The sequence below is a fragment of the Phaethon aethereus genome (genome assembly GCF_964289735.1).
Source record: "Phaethon aethereus genome assembly, chromosome: 5".
In the NCBI taxonomy this organism is placed as follows: Eukaryota; Metazoa; Chordata; class Aves; order Phaethontiformes; family Phaethontidae; genus Phaethon; species Phaethon aethereus.
In genome coordinates this window covers 3,329,464-3,355,587 of record NC_138579.1, presented here as the reverse complement: position 1 = coordinate 3,355,587, position 26,124 = coordinate 3,329,464, and the positions used below count along the sequence as shown (strand labels likewise).

At 42.4% G+C, this 26,124-nt stretch overlaps 2 protein-coding genes across 2 annotated transcripts in view; one reads left to right on the top strand and one right to left on the bottom strand.

Moving 5' to 3' along the window:
- KLHDC1 (kelch domain containing 1) overlaps nt 1–1,247 on the bottom strand; it is a gene marked incomplete at both ends in the record, with an annotated part of 28,683 nt that extends 27,436 nt beyond the window's left edge. Inside the window, one exon of the mRNA XM_082001052.1 lies at nt 1,146–1,247. Coding sequence (XP_081857178.1) covers nt 1,146–1,247 — 102 coding nt within the window. The remainder of the gene's footprint in view (nt 1–1,145) is intronic.
- Nucleotides 1,248–4,834: 3,587 nt separating this feature from the next.
- On the top strand, nt 4,835–24,649 carry POLE2 (DNA polymerase epsilon 2, accessory subunit; the record flags this gene model as incomplete). The annotated part of the gene is made up of 18 exons (XM_082000948.1): nt 4,835–4,902; nt 6,938–7,038; nt 9,343–9,418; nt 10,464–10,541; nt 11,752–11,845; nt 13,849–13,923; nt 15,108–15,191; nt 15,757–15,831; nt 16,219–16,264; nt 17,286–17,358; nt 17,948–18,120; nt 20,201–20,290; nt 20,490–20,544; nt 21,753–21,812; nt 21,910–21,987; nt 22,391–22,499; nt 24,281–24,457; nt 24,578–24,649. 18 exons carry the CDS (start codon nt 4,835–4,837, stop codon nt 24,647–24,649), a joined length of 1,584 nt encoding a protein of 527 aa, XP_081857074.1.
- Nucleotides 24,650–26,124: the final 1,475 nt, after the last annotated feature.

Here is a 26,124-nt window from a genome sequence, read left to right as displayed (position 1 = left end):
GCTCTAGACACGTCCTTCCCTCTGCTATGGCACACATTCATAACTTAAAATCTATTTTAAAGTTTAAATCCAGGAGCCCCCAACTAGAATTCTTTGCTTGAGTTCAAAAGGACAAGCTTTGCACATTTGAAAGTTTACCTTAGCCTATGAAAAACATACATAGATAACTGAAAATGTTAATAGAAACATATTTTTGACCTGAGCAAGACCAGGAATAATATCAAGCACAAACACTGTCCACGTTTTAAGGCGAACATGCAGACACTGGGGATAAAACGAACTGGCTGTATATAACAGTGTATGATTCATAGTTCTCTTTTGGACAGCATTCATCCAGAGCTAAGAGTCACAAGGATTTACTTAAGCCAGAACTGGTACTGATCTTTCGATTTAAAAAAAAACCAACCAGCTTGTTTTTGAAGTGACAGAACTGCTTCCTGAGGGAGCAAAACGCACTGCACATAAACTTACAACTACTAATAAGTAAAAAATGCAGGGACTCGGGAACAAGAACACGAATTACTCAGTGGAAAAAACACAGCTACAAATTATAGCCGTCACCCCACAAAGGAAGGGAGACGAGAGCAGCACTCCCAGAGCACAGAGGAACCACAAGTCTGTAGGACTTGTAGGGGAAGCAAACCGGCTCCACCAGCCCTTCCCCACACGTGTTCCGTGATGGGGGCAGCTGAAAACGGAGGAGCAGGCAGCTATGGGCGCCGGTCAGGGGCACCCTGTGCTTGGAAAAAGGGGACAAACAGATGCGCGGAGAACACTGAGAGAAACCCCCTTCGTCCTGCCCGCGCCCCTCTCCCGACATGGGCCGCCGGTGGCGGCGCCGCCGCCGCCATTTAAAACAGCCGCTGCGCTATCCCGACAGCCAATCAGCGCCCGCGCTGAGGCAAACAGCGCTCCGCTCCCGGCCCGCCGAGGGGCTACGCCGGCTGAGGGGGTGGCTGGGGGCGACGCGGGGCAAGGTGGGGCGGCGGGGGAGTCCGCTCCGCTCCGTTTCCCCCCACCCCGGGGCTCCTCAGCCCGGCTCCCCCCATGCGGCGGCGTGCCGCCCCGCTGCGCAGCTTCCCTCCCCCCCCCCTCCCCCGCCGCTCGTCCTCGCCCCAGCGCCCTCCGGCCGCCTCCTGCCTTACCACGTATCCCCCCCACACATAGAGAAAGTTCCCGTCCACCACGGCGCAGTGGCCGCTCCGCTCCTCGGCCACACAGAACTGCTCCGCGGAGTCTGCCGCCATCTTGTGAGGAGGAGGAGGAGGAGGAAGCAGCTCGCCTGCCTCAGTGTTCGCGTCCCGCCACCGCCTCCTCCGGGAGAGGCTGCGGCTCTCCGCCGGTCGCTCCCCTCAGGCGGACGGGAAGCGAGGAGGGTCCAAAGTGTGGGGCGTCACCCTCCCCTCAGCGCAGGGGCTATAGCGAGCTCCGCCGCTGCGGCCTCCCCTTAGCCCCACCGCTATAGCGGGCTCCGCTGCTGTGGCCTCCCCTTTGCCCCGCCGCCGCGGCCGCGCGTGGAGCCGGTAGTCGCTCCTTGGCCGGAGGTTCGAGGCGGGCGCGGGGCTGTCCGGCGGGGCCCGCGGCTCCCTCGGCGGTGCAGGCGGAGCAGGCGACGGGCTGCCGGGTGCAGTCTGTGAGGGGGTCAGGGAGGTGGCCCTGTGGATGCACTTTGCGAGGTTTGTCCTTGCGGTGCTCCTGGAAGGGGCTCTGTCAGTGTGGGTACAGGCTCCTGCTGTGGGCCAGAATACACAGTGTCGGCCCAGTGAGGCATGCTAAACGTTAACGGTGTGAGATTTAAGGCCTAATAAGCGCATGCAGAAATCTGTGAATGAAGAGAGTGAAAGGAGGAAAAAAGCACTAAGAATAGGATACCCGAACACAAACCCAGTACAAGAGTGGAAGAGCTGGGTCTGTAGGCAGAGGTCAGCATGGGGGCGGTTTAAGACAACTGCAGCAGAACTGGCTGTCTCTCTGAAGGTGAGAAGAGTCATGCTCCAGCCAGAAAGCAGCTATGAAATAGTAGCTGGTATTAATAAAAACAATTGTATAGGACTTCACACTGTTGGCCCCAGAGAGAAACATCCTGTGAATGCTGTCCCCTGACCTGCAGCCTGGAAGAAGACGAAGCAAGAAGCTCCATACTGCGGTGTGGTAGAGCACATGAGGAGAATACCAGAGGTGCTGTGCAGGACCTATGTATTAGGGCCAGTGCTGAGCTAGAGGTAACTAGCAGAATAATGCTATTGTTGGGATCTCCATGGGTCACTTCCCATCATGTCGCAAGCTACAAATTTCATTATTTGAAGGATCCAAATTGCTGTTACCCCCACCGCTAAATAGTCTTTCCTATACGTTGGCCTGCCCTTAAACAACAGGCTGGGAAAAGCAATAGCTCTTCCAGCTCTTATACTGTTAGATCAACAACCCAGTGAGTCACAGCTGAATTGTGGATCCAGCTGGAATGGATGCCTGTGAGAAATGAGCACTTTTAGCATCTTATAAAAGCATCTTACAACTGAAAAGCAATTGTAAAGATTTTCTTATGAAAGTGGGACATATACTTCTTTGTTGGATCTAGGAGGGAAGACATTAATTATTCCTGTCAATAACTGCTAATATTAAAATGAAGAAAGGTAATGATGATGCATTGGAATGATGGTTAAAAGACAGGAATAAGCATTTGGAAGACTTAAGAAAAACATGGGTAACAGGCAAACTCGATATATAGATCTATAGGTCAGGTAGAGCTACAATGTGATGCCTCAGGAGCTTAGGAACAGTGCAAAGTCAGCAGCCCGTGGCTTTGCCAGTGGAGCAGTGACAGACATGAAAACGAGATATTTGCCATGGTTGGTGTAACAATTCCGTCGATTCACCTTTGGCATGAGGTAGATGTGCTGTCTGATCATGAACCATTAGGCTGTCTCAGCTGGCTCTCTGCCCTCAAGCCACGTGTGCTGAGTCTGTAGCGCTGTGATGTCCAACAAAGCCACGGCAGGTGGCGGAGACAAAGAGCTGGGCATGGCTTCCAGAGCTCAAGACAGATGGCTCAGTGGAACAGAATTCTACAGCTCATGCTGGAATACTTTTATATCTCTGGTGGGAGGCTCTAGGCAACCTAACAGAACCCCAAATACAGCAGGATGCTGCAGGAACATGCTTTATATTCCCCGTTTGGTCATCTCTTAAAAGAAAATTAGTTTCTTTTTAGATGAGGGGTACATTCCTTCTGCAGGTGTACATTCCTTCTTTAGGTGAGACATGAGCTGAATGGTCAAAATCAGATTTTCTTTAAAGCATAATAAATGGTAATCTTAGCAAATAGAATAACTTACGTAAGGATTTGGTTTATAATTTGCAGCTAGGTGCATGCCTGAGATGAAAAAGGGATCATACTTCCTGCCCAAATAGCTGAGACCTGTCAGATGGTAGCTTTTCTCTAAAGAGAGCAGATGCAGCATCACCCATGAGCTTGCTCCCAGATGAGGAGGAGTGATTATAAATTTGCAGTTGAGAATGGACTATAGAAAATAGACCTTATATCCCTGCAGTTTTTTCATGAAGGAACTTTTCTTTCAGAGTTGCTTTGTGAGCCTTCTGTGGAATAAAGCCATACTTTGAGAGGCAGGGCTCAGAGTGTTTGAATGAAGTATCAACCATTTTTTATCTGGAGAGAAGGCAGCTGCCCTACAAGACTGGAACTGCATGAGGAGCAGCGTATTTGTTTGTCGTGCTCTATACTGGGACTCGGCATGTAGCAATGGACTTCAGCTGCTCAGGGACAAAGGAAAATTTGTGTACAACAGTATTTCCCTGGTTATGTGTAAAAACAGCCATGGAGACCATCATGTGCTTGTTGGCCAAGACAGACCCAGCTGGAAGGGGTCTCTGACAGTGCTGGCACATGAGTAGGGATGAACTGAAGAACTAAGAGTTTACCATATACTTAACTCTCAGGCTACTGAGAGCTGTCCTAGGAAACTTGGCACCCCGGTACAGTCAGTGTATAGGAGCTTAAGGGAAAGGGCCAGGGTCCCAGCGTACCCTTCTAGGTAGCAGAGAGTCCTGCGACGCAGTACCTAAAGGCAAGGCAGAGTTACGAAAGAGATGATACAACTAAGCTGCCGACTGCAGAACTACAGCAGGCTGCTAACAGCCCTGATCCGGGGCTGGTGAGCCTTCGAGAGACTGATCCGGGAGTGAGAAGAGGTGAAAAAGGGGAAAGAAGCATCCCATGCCATCTAACAGAGTAAAGATGTCAACGGGTGGAAACAAGGCTTAGTCACAGGAGTACCAAGCAAGACTGATTCACAGCTGGATGTATTTGATGGATGTTTGTGGCAGGTAAAACTGAAGCTGGAGAGACTCTGGACTGCTGGAGATGCCGTGCAACCTGCGGCTGGGCCCACAAGGAAAGAAGAGGGGGCAGCAGTATTGTGAGCTACGTTGCCTGTAAGGCAACAAAACAATGCCGTGGGTAATTTTATTGGGTAACTCGCGTCAGCTACAGCAAGTGTGTTTGGTGTCCTTGGTGTTACCTGGCTTTTTTGTTGTGAAAGTCCCTAAACAATTGTGCCTTAACTCTGGTGGGAAGCATGGCACAAAATGGTGCCGGGGTGCGCGATGCAGCAGCCATCCCTCCTTTCCGGACGTGGGAAAACACGAGGCACCCGGCGGGGGGTCGTCAGCCAGGCCGCGCTCCCGAGTGGGCCTACCTGAGCCCCCACTTCCCCACGCGGAGCCCCAAGGGGCGCGGCGGGGCCGCCCCGGAGCCTCGGCCCGCCCCGGGGCAGGACGAGGGCGGTGCGGCGCCGTTTGGCGCCAAGCGGCAGCCATGGAGCCGGAGCGGCTGCGGCGCCGGCTGGGCTCCGCGTTCCGGCTGCGCGGGCTCCTGCTGCGGGCGTGAGTAGCGCCGGGAGGGTGGCGGGGAGCGCGGCGGGACGAGCTGCCCGGGCCGGGCCGCCGGGCCGGTACCCGCCTCGCCCCCTGGTGTGTGTGGGGTCTTCTACCTCTTGCTTTCGGGGTCCACCCCTGGGTCTCGCGTTGCGGCGTTTGGTCAGGGAGCAGCTCCGCACCCCTCCGCATCGCCTCCTCGGGCATGTGGTAACGCCTTTCCCTCCTCTTCCTCACCCCCGCACCGAGGCCTTCGGAGTCCCTGTTTCGCCTGTCCTGCTGCCATGGGCCTCTTCCATCCATCTGTACCCATGACCCGACCCACTGCAGCCCCTGCCGTGGGTTTAGGTGGTGCCAAAGGCCCTGGGTCTCCCCCAGGTACCCTCCCTGATGGTGGTGCTGGATGTTTTGGGGTTTTTTGTGCCTGAGAACTCTGGGATCTCTTTCGCGAGTTGCACTTGCCAGTTCTGTGTTCAGCATCTCTTACTAGAGGAAGGAATGGTATTTCCAAAGGTACATAATAACATGTATTAGTTAGAGATTGCAAGGTCAAAGAAAAGTGATTTCTGCTTGCGGTGGAAGGTGTCACTATTTATAAGAGTGCCTGGGGCTCTGTTGCTCATATATCCTTTCAAGATTGTGCGTTAATATTCACTCCATTTTGTTTCTGGCCTGGATGGGATGTGATTATTTTGGACAATGTCCTGGCAGTTTCATTAGTGAGGAGTCCAAGTTCAGAGCTCCTGACTCCCACCATTAAATGAACTGAGACATTTTGAAGGTCAGGCTGTTAACCAAAATGCCAGTTTTGATTGTCTGACAGATGAAGTTAATAAGAAAATTGTTATCTTTAACTGTGAGACTGTAGTCTAAGGATGAGTGAAGAAATGGTTTTCTAATTCTCCTGTTATTTAGAATTAAAATGTCTCCAATCTCAGAGTTACTGATAAACTGGAGCGGGTCCTGCAGAGGACTGTTAAGGTGGTCATGGGCTGGAGCTCGTGGTGTGTTAAGGGAAGCAGGAAGAGCTGGGTTTGCTCAGTCTGCAGGAGAGAGGGTGACGATGATCCAGCTGCCTAATGGGGACTTAGCGAGAAGGAGCCGGTGCACAGAGAAGGGGTGAGAGGCAGCAAGCACAAGTAACAGAAGAAATCCCACTTTTCCAGTTCTAGTCCCCTTAGTTCAAGAGAGACATTAGAAAAATGGAGATGGTCTAGCAGAGGACCACCAAGATGATTAGAGGGTTGGAGAAAACCCTGATGTGGAAAAAATGTGAAGAATTTGGGTTTATTTCAGCCTCAGGAAGGGAAAGCTCAGGAGGTTTTAATCCCAGCCTTCCTAAAAGGTGGTTATAGAGAAGACAGAGGTACTTTCTTCTCAAGGATGCACAGTGACAGGGCAAGAGGCAATGGGCACAAGCTTAAAATTAAAGTCTTCGCTGTCAGAACAATTAAACTTTGGAGTAGGTTGGCTCGAGAAGTGGAATCTTCTTCACTGGAAATTCTCAAGACTTGGCTTGATGGGGCCAGGATGACATAATCTAAGTCCCTGCTTTCAGTAGAAGGTTGGACCAGGTGGTCTCCAGAGGTCCTTTCTAATTTGGACTTTTCTATAATCCTATGAAAAAGTTGTTCACAGGGAGAGTAGTTAAGCACCAGGACAGGGCCGAGAGAGGCTGTGAGATCTCCATCCTTGGAGATGTTCAGAATTTGACTGAACAGCGCCGTAAGCAGTGTGACTGGCCTGTGCTTTAGAGCGGAAAGCTGGATCAGGAGACCTTAGAGGTCCCTTCTGACATGCGTCTTTCTAGGATTGTATGAAGATGAGGTTCTCTGTACCTGCTTCTTATCCTCAATGTTTTCAATCCTTATGATTTTTTTCTTTGACTTAAACTAGTGCGGTTTTATGCAGTACTAATTATTTCTACTTTTTTAATCACAAGCCGTTTAGTGGTTATGTGCATGTCTGCCAAAATTGGCATAGTTTGTATAAACTGTATTGAATACTAATTGCTTTTTGATCTGACTTTCTCCGTTGGAATTAGAGATGCTCTAAAGTATCTTATCGAAGCTCTTCAGTCCATCAGTGAAGTAGAACTTGACGATGTAATTGAAAATGTCATTGACACCGTTGAAAAACAGCCTTGTAAGTAAACAATTTCTTTTTCTTAGGCCTGCTAAGTTTATTTTGTGCTTCTGATGTTATTTAGACAACGACAGAGTTACTGGCAGCATATGCACTAAGGTGTCATTCTAGTCTACCGGGTTGATCAAGATAAATGTATTTGTTGATATTTTGTTTTGTTAAATACTGAAGTTTGTAATGTCAGCAAAAGATAGTATAGTTTTGCCATTTAAAAAGTTGACAGCCTGGTATCTCCTGACTTTTCCAAGACTAGTGAAATTTTTCAACGCTAAGCATCTGGCTGAGTTTGTGTGGACATCTTTGCATCTGAAGCTATAATTTTAAATATTAAAATAAACCTAAGAAATAATGAGAAATTAATTAAATTGTTATTCTGTAGTCCAGGTCCAGAAAAGGGTTAGGGTTGTTGACAGCTGTAGTCTGAGGAGTCTAGCTGTGACTGCAGGAAGGAATTGCATTCCTTCATTCAGAGATCACTGCCCTCGCATCCAAGTGGAGCGGGAGATGCCAGTGCACCGGTGTAACGGTCCAGTGTATTAACTTAAACCAACTGTGGATGGAGTTTAACCATCACCTGGATGTTCTCTGAAGCAGCAAGGCAGATGCTGGTGTTCTGTTATGCCAGCTTGATCTCGTGATAGTAACACTGGGCAGAAGGTGCTGATAAGAGTTGGGGCACCGTAGCACTGGAGAAGCTGTACCTGCTTGGTGTGTGAAGTTGCATCAAACTCTGTAAATTACTAAGTCCAAAAGTGCAATCCAGAAAACTCCTGGAAAATCCCGTAAAAACATGAGATACTCAAAGAGCTGAGCTTTTGCTGGTGAAATTCTCACAACCCATTTGGTTCTGAGCATGCCTGAAACTTCATCATCTTGGCAGGAGTATTTTGTCTGGAGGTATACCTATGTCCTGAGGTACACAGATCCAGCACCCCTGCTCCTAAGTGCCATGAAAGGCATGGGGTGGTAGCTCAAAATATACCTGACAGTCTGACAGCGCAACACATAGGAGTTGTAGCACCTTTAGTTAAAGAACGTGACTGATGGAGGTGGCACTGATGCCTGACATATATGTGTGTTTACTGATCAGAGTTCATGAGAACTAGGAAACTTGGGCTCACTTCCAGTTTTTGTCCGAGGCGATTCAAATCCGTATAAATGTGATCTAAAATAAATACTAGGCCTTAGATGAGTTCAGGAAACCTTCCCAGGTTTTTGAACCAAATTAAATCAAGGGTGGGCACGTGCTTGCTTTGTAGTTTGACTAGAGCAGAGACTACAGAAGTTACAGCTTCGTATTCTTACTCTAGCCATGGGATAACAGATAATAGCTGATCAAACAGGGAGTAAAAGCAGTTTGAAGAACTGGTCCTGATCTAGCATAAAGCCTGCTGGTATAAATTAATACATCCGCATTTTTGAACAAATTTGAATCTGTACTAGAAGCTCTAGGGCCAATGTAGTACATGCAGTCAGTGTGCTCGCCAACACTGGTCTTTGTCCAGGACAGAATATTGTGCTATAAATTCCCATATTGTCCAGCTAATGTCTGTGAGTTGTTTGAGGTTAGGGGTGGAGATGCAGTTCAGGCATGCTGGCCTCTTCTGTGATTCCTGCTAGCTCCCTTAGTGCCCCTTTTGCTCTGCTGTTCATCACTGCCTTACAGGAATTGTGATTTTTAAGTCCTGTGCCCCGAGTAAGGACCTCAAGGGCAGGTTTTTATGTGTTGATTCATGTTGCAGGAGCCCAGCAGTTAGGCTTGGCAATGCTGACCAAGTCCTTTTATGCATTTATTGGTCTTTCCTTTAAATTCAGCAAAACATTAGCATTTAGAAATATTTTTTAATTTCAGTTATCAGTTTAAATCCATGAGGACAACAATGTGCTTATTTCCAAAATTGTGTTAAACTGTTTGAATACTTATTTATGAAAGCAATCCGTATGATAACGTTCTGGAAAAAAATTAACCTCCAGAATGTGAAAGATCAGCTCTAACACATTTGTAGTATATTTGGCAGCTTTGCATAAACTATAATTGTCGTCTTTTCCATGTTTAGTGAATTAATGGTGGGCACAGTATGTGTGGGTTATTTTTTTGTTAAAGATGTATCCTTCTGGTAAGAAGTGATCCATTTAAAGAGAAAACAGCGTGTTTCATTACCTTACTGAAAATATGCTTATTTCTGTAATATATTACTGTGAGAAGACCGAACCATTTTTTGTGACATACTTAAGAACTGCTTACTTACTTTCTTACTACTTTTCATAGGTTGCAGTTTTAATCCTTCAAAATTTTCTTTTCAGTGTCATCTAATATGATTGAACAATCTGCAGTGGAAGCAGCTGTTCAGGAATGTAGCCAGGCATCAGATGAAACTATGTACGGTGACGTTATTTTTTTTTGAGGTTTATGGGAGTTGGTATGCATTCCGTTATTTCTTCTTGGGAAATAAATGTCAGGCATTTTCTGCAGTGCTACACATGCAGTAATTGCTTTGTGCTTTTGTCTTCCTGCTGCTGTCTTTGAAGGTTAGTAATGTTTCTTAGAAAATTTGTTCTCATGGATAGGCCTCCAGGGGATTCTAAATATAATGCTGACATTCTGGAATTAAAATGCTTATGTGTTACGTGTGGTACAGGTTGAATATTAACCCGTAAAATAAACCAATAGTTACAATGCAGAGAGAACTTGTTGCTTCTGTTAATTTCTTTATTTCACATTCTCTAGTTCAGAATTATCTAAGGTTATTTTTGTGCCTTTCATAAGATACTTCTTTTCTGACGGCACTTGGAAAAGTTTTTCTCCATGGTGCTTATTTCTGCTTTTTTGTATAGGAGGGCTGTTTTTTTAAAACTGTGATTCATTTTCACTCTCTGATAACAAAGTGGAGAACAATTACTTGAGCTTCTGAGAACTTTTGTGATTGTGATGAATGTGTTTCCTCTAGTGTTTACATTGTGTACTGACATCATAATGCAAAGCATGAAAATAAATACTTTGCTGGGCATATCAGTTGGATACGGTGATCCCAACAGCTTCTTGATATGAAGTAAATTTGTTTTTTTACTTCTCCCCTTGCTGTTGGAACCTTTATGACGCAGATGGTTTGAGGTGACTTTTTTTTGTGTTGCTTTATATACGTCATGTATTGTTCACTCCAGAGGTGAAGAGAAATCTGTATGCACAGATTCTCAGTTTAGGGTCCTGAGGGGGAAAAGCTCTAGAGATTGCAGGGCCAGCCTGTACAACTCTCTTGAATTATGTTGCAGAGAGCTTGAAGGCAAAGCTTTGTGGGAGTGATGCAGGAGAAATCGTGATAACACAGGGTCATAGTGAACAAAATTAATACAATTTTATTCAATATGTTTTGTTACTGTTTGTTTCATCCACTTCAGATAAAGTTGTAAATGTATTCTTATTTCAGAGAAAATGTTTTCAACATCATTGGAGCCTTTGATATTCCACGTTATATTTATAATTCAGAAAGAAAGAAGTTTCTGCCGTAAGTCTTGCATATTTTAAGTTTCAACCACTTTTTTTTTAAGAAAAAAGCCTCTGTTTCTATATGGTTAAAAGTCTGTTTTCTGATCTTTCCCGCTTGGGTCTGCTTATTTCAAGCCTGAGTGGGCAAATGAGACAGTTTGGTTTCTTAGTCTCTAAAAAGCTAGTCAGATTCTATGATAAATGCTGGCTCATAAATAAATGTGCTATTGGGTTTTTCCTAGTCCAGTAGGATGAAACTGAAATGTATCTCCTGTGGCAGTGTGTTCTGTGCTGCCTATGATGTTACTGGCTATGTAACTTTGGTGTTTATCAGATAGTAAAATGTCTAACCATGTTTATGGCATCTAGTGAATAAGAGACAGTAAGGCTAAGGACGTATGTCATTAATATTTTTTTTTTTCCTTATTTGGGTGTTTAATTTTTTAAAAATAAATTTGGTCAGTCTGTTGCATGTATTTATTTCTTGGACTGTAGCTCGCAACTCCCTGAAGCCCTGGGGGATTTCTAAGGAGAGCTACAAACACTAAAAAAATAAAATTAGGAGCACCTGGTGATTCCAGAGGTTGGAGAAAGGAAGAAGTAATTGGAGGAATTGGTTGTAAATATTTTGCTAGCTGAAAGATTTACCTTTAACAGTAAGCAGCCCAGACTGCTGAGCCAAAAAGAGACTTAAAAAGCTTGAAGTGGTGTTAGCTGAGGAATGGATAGTGGTGTTCTTTGCGAGGGGTTGCAGCGACCTTCATGTAATGTGCAATTCATATTCTAGCCTTGGTCCATGATACTGCCAGTGTAGCAAAAGCAGTCTGTGTGGTTGCAGTAGGAGTTTTATTCCAGTGCTACTTTTTAGGTTCCCAGGCTATTGGAAGCAGAGAACTCCATGAAGACAATCTGCTAAGCAAGAGGAAGAAAATACTTTTGTTCATTGCCACTTGAAAGACATAACTGCTTTTTTAAAAACCAATTTCTGCAGAGTTCCATTCAGGTGGAAAGAGAAATCTCAAGGCCTGCGAGTTAGGGGGAAATTAAATGGATGTAGCCTTCAAAATGCAGGAACACAGGATCCCTAGCAGAAACCTTCCTCATTGAGTAAATAAATTATGCAGTAGTGTTAGAGCTTTTTGCAGCCTCCTACAACTGTTAGATCAATAAGTCATTTTTGTGTGTGGAATGTACCTTTTTTAATCTTGATTGTATTAAACTTCTTGTAGGCTGTCAATGACCAACTTTCCTGTACCAAATTTATTTGGAACTGCCAGAGATAAAGCGGAGTTGTTTCGTGAACGCTACTCCATCTTACAGCAGGTCAGAAAAAGTTTTCCTTTGTTTAACAAAATACACAAATAAAATTCTGATTTTTATATTCTTACATGTACAACAGTGCTTTGTGTTGAGGTGCTTTGTGAGCTACAATTTAGACAAAATCTGAATAAGAACAGGATCTGCACTAAGGTTTATCAGTCTTCTCAATTGTCACCATAGAGCGTGATGGATTCATGTGTTTCTGCATTTTAGCATCATGTTGTAAGAGGGAATTATGTATTTTTAGAACGGATTATGTATTTTTAGGTGTGTCTTGCTCTTTTCCCTCCTGTAGTTTGGCTCTGTGCTACATTTGGTTAGCATGTCACTGTATGTAGTGGTTGTTGAGATAATGCAAACCTGAAGCTTCAGGAAGCTCTCGTTCAGGCTATCCTTGAAGCATTGAAGTTTGCTTCTGGTTTAGTTCATTTACTCAGTTTCCAGTTCTCAAAATGCTCAGTGAGAGCCAGCAGCCCTTGTCATCTCTTGCTGGCGTGTGCATCTTGTCTTCTGTTGCAAGCAACTTCAGAGCAGGGTTTCCTTCCCAACATGACTTGCTCTGCACCACCGTGATGGTAGCTACTGTAGGTCATGGCTCTGGACCAGACTGTGCACACAACTAGAAGGAGTCAGCCCTCAGCACTTGCTCTCTGATCATTCTCAGAGTCACAACCCTGTTCTTCCCTTTTTGTCACTTAGCCAATAATTTGGGATCCAGCCCCATGTCACCTGCCTGCTTACACCATGCTGTGTTCTGCCCTACCTCTGTTATGCATCCCAGCGGGAGCAGTTATGGGATAGGGAGTGAGTGTCATTAGGCGACTTGATAGTTGGTTTTCAGGTGTCTGCAGTAACTGCAGTGGGCTGATCCACAGCACGGATCCCACTTGGTGCTGGCAGGTACTGTGCAGACCTAACTGCCTCTGTGCAGCCCTGACCCGAGGTGTGAGAGAAGCACCTGGACACAGGCAGACGGTGAGCACAGCTTTTTGTCTGTGCTGCCCCGTAGGCAGCAGGGACGCACCCAGCTGCCTGCGTGAGCTGCTTGTCCTTTGGACCATGTAGTAGTTGTGTGCACAAGGTCAGATATCCTGAAGCGGCAACAATTCTCTGTCTTCTGGGGAATTTGCTGCCACTAGGAGTATGCGTAGTGCAATTTGTGAACCTTTACCCTGCAAGACCAGTTAACCATTAACTGAAGAAACTTTAGTTTGTGCAAACAGTGTTCAGGGTTGGTGAAATCTGCTGGTGAAACCAGTTGGTTTCTGTGAAAAGCGCCTGCAGGTGTCAATAGGGTATATCCTGAAGCCTCCTTTTCGTAGACTGTATTGTGCTATCGCACCTCTTTGCTGATGGTTTCACATAGACTCTCTGTTGTGCAGGGTTTGTGTTTAGTTGTACTCCTTTCCGACCTCCAGAAAAGTGAAGGTTGGGTCACTATATGGGTGAGGGCTGCTGATAGGAATTACTGCATGTGTTACGTGGGCTGGTAGTGATGGGTTTGTTTTAAGGGGAGGCTTTCAGACTGCATGAAAAATAGTGAAAGAAGTGAAAATTTCTACAATGTATTTTCTTCAGGTTCTCTGTGGTTTATCTGTTAGTGTAGCTTGCTCCTGTTATTAAAAAAAAAAGTGCTTACTTTTAATAGGCCCTGTCCTGAAGACATAACCTGCTCTTTTCCACATAGTTAGCATTTAATACAGTTTACCTTCCCTTGCTCTCTCACCCCTTCCTTCCAGGTAGTCAGAAATAGTTTCTTTTAAAAGCATTACAGATTTGCTGTTACGTTTTGGTCTTAGTTTTATTTTCCAGTGTTACTGATCATCTGTTTCTTAGAAGCAAATTCTTGTCAAAAGAACTGATTGTGCTCAACCAGTTAAACGTTGATGGATAAAATAGAGTAAGAGAACTTTAAAAAGTATTTTGTATAGTCGTTGTAATGAACTGGGTTTTTGACAGTGCTCATTTATTTTTAAACTGGATTACTTCAATTTTGATTTCTGCAGAGGACTCATAGACATGAGTTGTTTACTCCTTCAGCAGTTGTTGCTCATCCTGATGACAGTAGGAGCAAATTCCAGGTAAAAAAATCTGTTTTTTTCTTGCAACAGGAGCTGTACTTGCATTAAATCTTAATGCAGTAATAGTTCTCCAGTGACATCTTAGGTTTACATCCTATAGGGATATTCAATGGAAATGAGTTATTTTTGATAATTTTTAGCCTGTGTGTCAAAAATGCAGTTATTTGGCTCAGATCAGCATGATGACCAAGCCACTGAAAAGCAAGAGAAATGTGGCTTCCTGAGGTGGAAGGACATTAGCTATTCAGCTTATTACACTTGGCTTCCCTCTGCTTGGGGATATTTTCCCTGCTTCTTTCTTTCATAAGCACTAAATTCACAAACTTATAATTTAGTAAGGTCATAACTTTAGTCTGTTCTGTTCCCATCTCAGCTTTCTCATATTAAATGCTCTCCCTTGTATTTTGTAGTTCCTACATCTTTTTTAAAAAGATGAATGTGTGTGTTTGTGTGTCGCTGAGTACCAAATAACAGCTTTTGCTTTGCTCAGCTTTCCTGCTTCTCCCAGTTCAGAGCACGCCGTCATGTAGAAAAAAACAGCTGACCTTAGCAGAGTCCAGCCCGTATTTCCTTCCAGGCTCTACAGGCATCTTTCTCCCTTGGCTGCTTCCTGTCCTCCCTGTCAGCAGTGGCAAACACATTGCTTATGCTGGTAATGTAGGATCATCGCTCTTAACTGCAGCTTGACAGACCAAAATAAGTTTGTCCAGAAACTGCAGACAGCATGCTGTGCGATGTCACCTGCATTACTCTGCAGCATTCTCTGTCATCCATCTAAGGTTCTTTGATAAAAGTAATTAGTGGTACTGTATGAGTGAAGGCTGGCCCTTTGGTTCAGATTGGATTGTGCTGGGGATCCAGTTACTACAATTGACATTCTTAGGCAAGAGGAGAAATTGCCACTTCTTTTCAGTTTTAATCCAGTTGTAAGCAAGTAATCACAATAAATATTTACTTACTAAGCAATTCTTTATGCTAGCAGCCATTATTGGAAATCTTTTCCTAAACTGTGCTACATTTGATGTTCAGAAATGTGTTCCTGATTTTTCTAATGAGCCTGCATTCTCTCATAGCTCATTTGTGTATTTATGTAAAAACATGTGCTGCTTTGTCTTGCTTGCTTATGAATAGATATATGGAGAGCTTGATTTAATTCTTATTTGATTCTTTGCCTTTGGTTCCAGCTTAAAACAATAGAAACTCTGCTGGGCAATACGGCTAAAGTGGGAGAAGTGATTGTGCTTGGGATGATAACTCAGCTCAAGGAGGTAGGTTGCTTTTTATTGTGGAGTATCTAGGTCACCATTCATTCAGTGTTATATTAGAAAATGAGAAGGCTTCAATATCTCACTTTATCCTGTCATTATATGTCAGTGGCAGAACTCCCATCAGTGTCAGTGGTGCAAGATCCATTCCCAAAGAAGAGACTTTTCCACAGCAGTTCATGCTAGTTTGTGAAGGAAAATGTCTTTCTCTCCTTACTACAGAATTTTGTAATGCTTTATGTCAGCAACCAGAACTAGTTACATTTTCTAGGCATGCCTCTTCTTGAAGTGCTGGTGCTTCCAATGACTGTGTTTGGACTTGCCATTGCATCGGACTGTGATTTTAAGGGAGGACTGCACCAGCAATCCAAACTGCAGCAGCTCAAAGGGAAGATGCCAAGATACACTTACTATAAATGGCATTGTTTTCAGTCCTGCCAGTGTGTTCTAAGCTTACAATATTAAAAACGGCTAAATTATTTCTAGAAAACTGACTGATAGATGCTTCTGATTGAAGCATTTATGTGTTTGGCTATCTTTTGCTTTGTTAATTAATACTGTTTTTTAGGGGAAATTTTTCCTAGAAGACCCTACAGGAGTCGTCCAGCTAGACCTTAGTAAAGCCATATCCTTTTTCTGTGATGTCAGAGTTGAAGAAATTTCCTACAGTCCTGGAGAATTTCAGATTGAATATTAAATCAGTACTGACCATTAGAAATTATGTATTGAGAATTGCAGCTCTGTTTTTTTTTTCTTCTTTTCGAATTACTTGGTCGCTGCAGCTCAGTGCCCCTTCACAGAGACCGTTAGGACAAGGTTAGTGTTCCTCCTAGTGGAAGCAGAGCATGTTCCTGTTTGCAGGCTGTTTATGAGCTTACCTGCTCAGCTACCAGGTGATTGCCTGGCTCTTACTATGAACTTTCAGTAGTGTCCAAATGTATGACACCAGCTGGAAAGCAATCTTTGGCTAAAGAACTAGTTTAGGAGTCCTGATCTAAGAAAAATATATTTCTTAACCTTTCTGCACCAGTTCCACAGTGGTTTATATACTGAATCATGCTTTGTTTTGGCAGAAGGTAAAGCAGACTATTTTTCTTAGCTTGTGATAAGTTATTCTGCTAATGGCTGTTGCTCCAGTTACACATCTGCCAGGTGTGGCTGAACAGACAAGTCTCACGTTGATGAGGTTTGACCACGAGCTGTGTTTGTGACTGAGATTTTTGGCCATAAGCCTTTCCTGTTAGGTTGTGGGGTCTGTAGGCACAGAACAGAGCACTGTGAAACGTGTGGTTTTCAGTGATGTTGGTGGGATGCGAGTATCTGTAGCAGCTTTGAGGATTGGCCTTAGTTAGCCTGGCTCCAACATGCGTGGAGGGGATATGACTAGATTAGGCAGACAGACTAGAATAGCCAGACAGTATAATTTAACAATCTGAAAATGCTGCTTTCTGTTGGCAAAGCTTTGGTCCTTCAGGGGCTTTGGTGAGTCCTTTCATTAGGATGATGTAAGGGCTTGCAGTTTTGGAGCCTTGGAGATGTTTAAGCAAAATGATGGACATTTCTGTTTGTAGGCTGTTACTCAGTGCAATATACATAATCCCATTCTATTTTCTAATAATGTACTTTATGTTTAAAATTTGTGAAATAAACTAAAAAGAAGTCAAGAGCGAGAATGGTACTGGGTACAAGTATCACACTATTACTTCTGTTCCTCTAACAGCTGGGGCAGTTCCCAGGAAAGGGTGCAGTTTGATGGAAACTCTTCTGGGGCAGGGCCAGCAAAAATGATTCCTGTTCCCCTACATTCTTACTCGGTTGGGTTGAGAAGGTTCTTTATGTGGCTGTGCAGAAAATCCATTCAAAGAAGTGACTGGGGTAAAAATATAGTTGGTTTCTTGCTCAGCCTGTTTTTCAGCCAGAGAGTTCCCTGGTCTGGTTCACCACTAAACAGTGCAGGGACTGGTGCTATCACAAGAGAGGAAATGATGGAGGCTGGGACTAGCTATGCGGCACAGCTGCCAACTGCCTGACTAATGTCTAGGGCATGATGTTGTTAGAAAAACTAAAGGTTATTTTGTTGTTCAAAAAATCTCTTAGGTTGGTATGAAGATGAAGTTTTTCATGTGAACGCTTTTGGATTTCCGCCCACTGAGCCTTCTGCTACCACTAGGTATAAAACTGACTTTCGGCAGCCTCACTCTATATTTTGTTATGGGTTTCTAAGTAAGCACATTGTTATTTTATTATTTCTGTGACATTAAAGTCTGCTATTCTTTGCACTCCCGAAAATATTTCAAAATAAATACATTTGTAAGGAAGCAATTCTGTGACTTGCTGGTCTACTTGGACCAGTACTAAAGCCTGTTGTATTAGCGGAAGAGGCCTTCCAAAGGCCATTGGGTTCTGCATATTAATAACAATTGAGATCTAAGCCCTTCTCAATTGCAAAACTAGGTAACTATTACATGGTAATAAGAAATTCCTTGTTGCTCAAAGAATAGATGTGGGAAATAACCCAGGATAAATACTACCCTGAAATTATCTGTCAAATTGTGGCAGAGCAGCGCCCCTGCTTTATATCTAGGTGACTGCCATTTCTCTTTATTTATTTCTCCATGAAGTACTAGATGATTATGGATACCATCAGAGCTACCCATCATAATAATAACAACAGTTAAAATGGCTTAAATGAGTCATAATCAAAACTACTAACGATTTTGGAAACAAACCAAACTAACTTGAATATTTTAATGATGTAGAGCCTTCTATGGGAATGTAAACTTCTTTGGAGGGCCTTCTTCAGCATCACTAAAGGCTTCTGCAAAACTAAAGCAGCTGGAGGATGAAAATGAAGATGCCATGTTTGTATTTCTTTCTGATGTATGGCTGGACCAAGCAGAAATACTGGAAAAGCTTCACACTATGTTTTCGGGTAGGTGACAACTGCTTTGACTCTGAGCCTTGTTTTAGAGAATTTTTACCATTTTCCTTAGTCCTCAGCAGCATTGGTGGGTGGAGCTGATGTGTGCAGCAAGGCAGTCTGATGGCTAGGTAGCCCTTGGTCCCCAGCTGTGGCTCTGTCCCCTCCTTGGCATGGGCTGGGAAGTCTGATCCCACAGTAAGCTAATTCAGGGAATACCCCAGTAGAAAACTAATTGCCTTTTTTGGGGGATTAGTTTTGTGCTGATTTAGCTTTGAGAACTCTTCAGCATGATGTGGTTGCTCATGTGAGCATCCCTGTCAGGCAGGGGAAGCTGGACAGTGTACAACTAACAGCAAGACAGTGGTTTGTGCCTTTTTTCAAAGGTATACTTTTAAATGAAAAAGTCAGGCAACAATTTTCAGGAGTCCTGTTATTACTGTGTTGTGCATTTTTGATGAACTTCCATTTTGAGAAAGGTAGAATAAGCCCATCTGTTGCATATTTTTTTTTGTAGGATCCCACTGAACCCAAGCCCAAAGCCACTGGAGTCTTACTCTAATTTTAGTGGCAGCTATTTGCATTTCATGGTTGCTATTATATTTCTTTTGGATCTTTCTCTAACAGCTTTAAAAATTGGATTGTATTATAGTTTTGCAAGCTGACACTTCCTTTTTGTAAATCACTTAGTACTAATACTGTTTTGGACAGTAGCCATTTTACGTGCTGTGACAAGAATGTTTCCCTTGCTCATGAAAGCTCTTCCTAGGCTTAGTTTAAAGAAAACTTCTTACTTCATCAGAGATCAGCAGTCCCTCAAATACTTTCTGGTTCCACCAATGCAAAAATGTTAGTTACTGTTAAAATACAAACTGTTTCTTCCATGCATCATTACATTAGTAATGTTGACAACATTTGGATAGCAAGCATCTGTGAGATCAGTGAATTGCTTCTTTGTATTCCAGAGCAGTTTTGGAACAGCTTGTCCTGTCTGTCTTAGGTAGAATGGAAGTGTGAGAGGGTGGCTACCTTAAAAATAAGTGACATAAAATTAAGGGTGGGAAACTGCTACTCACCACTTAAAGAAAATTGAATGCAAATTATAACACAAGTTACGAAATCAGTTTACTATCTTGATCAAAGTTGGCAAGATCCTTGAAGCAAACTGAGCTTGACCTAGGATTGCATATGCTAAAGTAATAAAGGGACTTTGGTCAGTGAGGTCAATACACGGAACTCAACTGACAGAGATGCGTACATTGCATTTACTATTTTGAGACTTTTTTCCAATAGGCAAGTAATAAGCTTCATAATTATAAACTAAAAATAATAGCTGAGTGGAATAGCAAGGAAAAAACATTAAGACATTTCTCTGGTATAAACAATTCTGTCCTATTTACCAACTGGATGGAAAAATAGTGAATAAATACAAGTCTGGTACTACTGCGTGTTAGCAAAGATGGAGAGTAACATGGAGTGTGAGATGAATGCCTGAGTAGATGCTTTTATTTTTCTTTTAGGGATGGGAATCGGGTTTCTTTTTTCACTCTTTGCTATAAAGCTTGTGTTTCTGGGTGATCAGTGATATTGAGAGGATTCATCAGATTCTTAAAATGCTCAGGCAATTTCAGCTACTGTAGCTTTATAATGTCAAAGAGCGAATTAAATGTTGGTAGAGCCCTTGAATTGAAATGATGCATGGAGTTTAATAGTAATCCATTGCTACCTAGTCGCTATTTTTCTCTTTAAGGAAAGAATGCATTTTTAAATTGTGTTATTGTATATGTATAATTGTACTTTGTGTAATTATATGACTGGGTCAATAGTTAGTTGGATACACACAAACAATGTTGTTGGAAGTGGGTCTGTAAATAACAGAGGGCTCCTTTGAAGTGACATTTGTACATTGCCATCATCCTTTTTAAGCTAACAAAAGCCAGTATCAAGAAAACAGTTCAGGTGTATTAATAGTAGCAGAGTTTGAAGTGCTGTTTCTGTTTCTGCCTTTCATAGAGTGGACTGGAGGCAGAATGATGACAGACAGATACTGAAGTGAATGGATGTTATACTCACAGATACTTTCTTTTCCCAGGTTATTCCTCTGCACCTCCAACCTGCTTTTTTTTTTGTGGGAATTTTTCATCTGCACCGTATGGAAAAAATCAAATTCAGTCACTCAAAGGTAGGGAAGTCTTTGTATACAGTCGGACATGTACATTAAATTAAAATAATGATGGCAAAACGAAGAGAGTAGAAAAGAAACCCTTATTTTCTAAGTGACACGTTTTTTAATGTACTGAAGTATAGGGGTGATTGATATAATGTGTATTTATTGTCTAACCAGGTGGTGTATCATAGATTTTTTTTTTTCCTGACTCTAGGTTCTTTGAAGGCTCTTGCAGATATTATATGTGAATATCCCAGCATTCATAAAAGGTATACGGCAAAGTGCTATGAAAAGGGAAATCTGTTTATTTTGTGAAACGTTTGCTTTAATTACTTTAAGAAACTAACATGTACAATGTTCTCTCATTACGGTGAGCCAGCTATGATCAGATAGCAAGCTGGTCTTCTAACAGGCCTGTAAGTTTGTTTTGGGAGCAACGTAAGGTTTTGATTTTATCTAAAATAGCTTGGTCATGGAAGCTGCTGTTGAGTGAGCAAAGATGGAACTCCCTTTCCCTGGAACATTTTCCATGAGGATTAAACATGGCTCATGTTTCCCCAGAAGTGCTATTTGGGTGAGCCCTTTTTCCCTGGAATTCCTTTGAAATTAGCAGGGTTCTGCTGAAGCAGTATTGCTTTATAAACTGATGTTGAAGTCTTGATGCTGATAATTAGCACCTACAGGCCTTTTGTACCAGCCCCAGAAAATGTCATCTGAAACATGACCACTGCCTACATGGAGGCATCTCACTTCTATCTTTTTCATCCTTGAATACACAGTTCTCCATGGCTGTTAGTTTGAAAACTAACCAAAGCAACACAGTCCTGCAAAGGAATTGTTTATATAGCCCTTCTTGTGTCCCTACTCTGTGGGAGCCCCATTCCAGGCCTGGAGAACTAAATCCCTTCTACAGAGATTGGAGTATACCAAGGAAAGTAGAACAGGGAGGCAGCCAGGCTTGTCCTTTCTGGCTTCTGATCTTTGAATTCCTAACAGCAGTTCCTAAGTAGAGCTATTTCTTAGAATGGGCCCCAAAGGCAGGAATGGCCTGTGGCTCTTAAGCTCTGTGTGAGATGTCAGCAAGCGTATCTCCTGTACTCATCCTCCGTCCTGTGTCTCGGTGGGGCTCTCTTGGTCCGCCGCTGCTGGATTATCTGAGGTCCCTGTATGAGATCCTAGAGCCCATTACTGCTGAGCCCTGAGCCAGGCTGCACAACCTGGTCTGTCTCCTTTCCCACAGTCAGTCCCTGTTGCATGGTGAACAGTTTTTAAGGTTTCTTCCACTTTCGTGAGGAGTGGCTATGTATCTTATGCCTTAGCTATGATTTACATGGTTTGTAAGGCCAGGAAGAGCTGTCATCTCTTCCCCCAGACTAGGGTATTTGCACGCATCTGTGGAGTAACAGCAGTATATAACCAATGTTTAGGTACTTCCAGGATCATTTTGTATAAAAGTGATATGTTGAACTTTTTACAGTAGTCGATTTGTGTTTGTTCCTGGCCCTGAAGACCCTGGTCCTGGTTCTATTTTACCAAGGTCAGTTTGCTTCTCTTTTTCAAATTTTGGAATTTTGAGTTAAATAGTTAAAGATGGTAAGAGTCTTGATCGATACATATGTTGCTATTTATTTTAGACCTCCCCTGGCTGAAAATATTACTGAGGAATTTAGGCAGTTGGTGCCATTTTCAGTTTTCACCACAAATCCTTGCAGGTAACAGTGTAACTTACTGCTATTTTATTTATTTTTTTTTTTTTTACTGAATGACTAATTTATGTGCAGATGCAGTTTTCAAAAATTGAAAAATTTAAGACAAATTTTCCAAAATTTGTGAAGTATTAACTTCCTCGCTCGCATTAATTGTAACTAGTTTTAAATACATTAATACATGAATTAGTGATGAAAGGAAATAGTGTTAAAAGTTTGATAGCGAATATCAAAAGCATCATGTTTTTTCTGAATCTGAAGAGAATGAAGAGAAGATGGGAAAGTAGTATTTTAATTGAAATGTGCTTTTTCATTTTGCTGTATCAGAGGGAGATCAACTTTATAATGCAGCTCCCTATCTTTTAGTTTCACCTCAATTTATTTAATTTAATTAATATTTTCCATTTAGGATTCAATATTGCACACAAGAAATAATTATCTTTCGTGAAGATTTGGTAAACAAAATGTGCAGAAACTGTGTCCGCTTCCCTAGCAGCAACATGGATATTCCCAGCCATGTGAGTTGTGCTCAGCACTTCTTGCTGAGATCTCCTTGACTTCTTTTTTAATCAGCAGGTCTGCATTTAGAGTGCTCTGATCTGCATTCTCATGACACATTGCAAGAGTAACCAAGAGGGACTGTAAGAAGGATCTAGACATTTAGTATTATTACTTTAATTTTCATCTTGAGAGTAAAATAACTGAGACCATGATAGTGATTGATGGCATTGAGTCATTCTGACTGTCCCACTTGCAGGTGCCCTTGAACGCAGAACTTTGTAGCAGCTGACTCTCGGTGTATGTGCACCAGCAATGAATGTCTTACCAAGAAACATTGATTCCTAAAGGCAAAGTTTAATACAAGTGATCTTTTTTTTAAGATTTGATCAATTAACCAGTGACATTTGCAGTAAAAGCAGCATGTCACTTTTCCAGAAGGTCATCTGCTTCTTCTGCCTTCTCACTTGAAGTCTTAATCCTGCTTTTGATACATCACCACAGCACTCTTGAGTTATGATTCTAGTTAATGAATGCACAGCAGGAGTTGATGGAACTTACAGATATAATTGAATGAGAATGATCCAGGCAGTACTGGCTCATTGCAGTGACGTATGGAGCCTCTTGCTGTTTATTTTATAGTTTTTTTGTTTGTTTGACTGGGAAACGTCTTATAGTTTTTTCTTCCTTTGCTCCATCACGAGAGTGCTCTGTTTCTTTGTGAACATAGGGATTGCAGGCACTGATGCACCTTGTTTTTGGTGTGCACGTTTGCATGCATGTATGTGTACACTGCAAGCCATCATTTCCCTGTACTCACCTGTACTCATACAGGGCTTTCCCGTTCTTGGAAGGGAGGGAATTATGAAGGAAATGTAGAATTATGTATTGCAACACTCTGCAGATAAGAGTATTGGGTTGCTTTTTGCATACTTCAGTTTTTCTCTGTGTTTTCTGTCACTAGTTTTTTAATTAAGCTATCAGTGTAAAAAGATGAATGAGAAGAGAGAAATTTTTTTATTGTTAGACTGAATTAATACTGACTTTAGGCCTTGTACAGCATTTGTGGAATAACTGGGCCTATGCTTCATACATAATTTTCTTCAAACAGCAGATTCTTTCACCAAGTCACTGTAGTGATTCTGACCCTTTGGAAAAAATGGAGCCTAATGGCAGCTACATAATTGATCAGAGATAATAAAAGCTTTCAAAGGACTTGAGGAGAGAGTTTCAGGAACCAAAGTACCCTGGCTAGAATTTGCCAGATGAAGCAAAAGAAGGGGCGCAAATGAAAGGGGGCAGCTGGTGTCTGGAACGGGGCAACTCCCAGAACAGCCAAGGGAATTGAAATAATTTGGGAATCAAATTATTTCCACAGTTCAGGGAAAAGACTGTGTTTAAGTTTGGGTCTTGTGGTTAACTTGGACTGCGAGGAAAGCCCTGAGGCAGGGAAAAACAGAAGTTATGGCAGTGTTGGTACTTCCTGGGTTAGAAGAACAGGTAGGCAGATTCTGTAGTTTGTTGGAGAGTCTGATTGATGAAGTAGTTTTGACATCTTCAAATGTTAGAAAGGATTTTGTGTATTAAAAAAACCCCAAACACCACAACAAAAAACCCAGCAGCTGACTGTTGTAGGAGAGTTGCTCTTTTACTCTAGAAATCGTTAATAGCCAGAGGAGTTAGATACACAAAAACCGTTTCCAGGTTCAAAGCTTCTTTATTAACAGGGCTTTAGCGTCTGCAGGAATGAGTTTGACTTGTTGAAAATGGTTCGAATTAACTATTTATGTTTATCTTGCAGTTTGTAAAGACTATATTATCACAGGGGCATCTGACGCCACTTCCGCTGTACGTCAGCCCTGTGTACTGGGCCTATGACTACTCCCTGAGGGTATATCCTGTGCCAGATATGCTCGTCATTGCAGATAAATACGACCCATTCACTGTCACCAACACTGACTGTCTTTGCATAAATCCTGTAAGATTTCCTTATGCTTTACCAAAATAAGAAGGGAAAGCGGTCACATTCAGGTGTGTTTCTTACTATTTGTACAGTATTTTACTTACACAGGTGTGGTATATACATTTTTCTTTACAGGGTTCGTTTCCAAGAAGTAGATTTTCATTCAAGGTATTCTACCCCTCCAACAAGACAGTTGAAGACAGGTAAACATATTCTCCTTTAAAAGGAAGTACCTTCTTACTTGCTGACTTTCTAATTATCAGGTAGAACACAGAAAATCAATTATATAAACAGAATGAATGTCAGTGTTCTAGCAGTTAACATAGACTTACGCTTCATACTTAGGCAGTGTAAGAAATACAAATGCCTAGAACTGAAATAATAAATTTAGAAATTAGTCAAATAACAATGACGAGAAGCATGATCCAAAAGTAAAAGGAAAGACAGACTGTACTACATGATTTTCAATAATTGAGACCCAGTTGGGAAACAGATTTGTTTCTGGAGATGATGCTTGTTACATAGGTTAATTACACTTAGGAATGATTCTTCATTCACTTTGTGATCATCATCGATCCCAGAAGCCACTTTCATGCTTTGATTTAATGAATTTTAAATCTGTACTGATTCATTCCAACTGTGGTCTTCCAGTGACTGGAAAAAAGGCCAGCTGCAACACCAAAAAGTATTAAAGAGCTCTGGTGAAAATTTGCCTCAGTTTGAAATGATGATGATACAACCCAATGGGAAAAGTGCAAACTTACCTTGTTTGATTCAGTTTCACGCTTTGTTGCAGAACCTGTGTTTTTCTCAAACAGGCGTGTATAACAATCCCCCCCCCCGAGGGAATTGCTAATAGATCGACCCATGTAATCTTTACTTGAATATAGAAAATATCGTACCATGAGATGCTTTAGGTCTTTAAATAGTTTAAAACGTTATCAAGTGTTTCATAAATCAAGAAATAGAATATGTTATTTATTGTGAAGTAGTTTTTAAAAAACTAAATACTGTTTTTGTTTTGTATTTTCAGCAAGCTTCAGGGTCTCTGAATTTCTGTGAGACTGCAAAAAGGGAGTGAGCCTTTGCAAAGCCAGCTGTAGCACTCATTTTAGATGGATTGATTTTATGATATATTACTGTTTATAATAAATGTCAAAGACAAAAATGGTGTATTTTGTACACAAATAAACTTTTACAGGAGAAGATACTGGTGTTTAGACAACTAATAGAGTCACTGTGAAGATTAATTGGAAAAGCGTAATAAAATAGGGCAACTGGAAGAACCAAATGCATGTATATCAAACACAAAATATCTTTTTTAAAAAGTTAAAGATAGAGAGAACTTTGTCTTTGACCATGCTGAGTTAAACTGAGAGCTAGTTAATCCACAGAAGATACTGGAAATGTGGGCTAGGGTTTTTCTTAGGGCTGGAAAGGTCTAGAGATATGTGAGGTGTTACTTACTAATGGCAGTGTATAATCTGTTTGCGGATACTGTTAGGCAGGGCGAGGAGCGGTAAGGGGAACGGACACGGTCCTTCGAAACTTCTGCAGAAGAGGGGGAGGAGAAAATCTTGCAGAAGGAGCACTCAGGAAGGTGGGAAAGAGTCAGGGCCTGGTAGTGCTAACTTCTGCAGCAGCAGTTGCTTTGTCTTACAGCGGAGAGTGGCCTGTTGGCA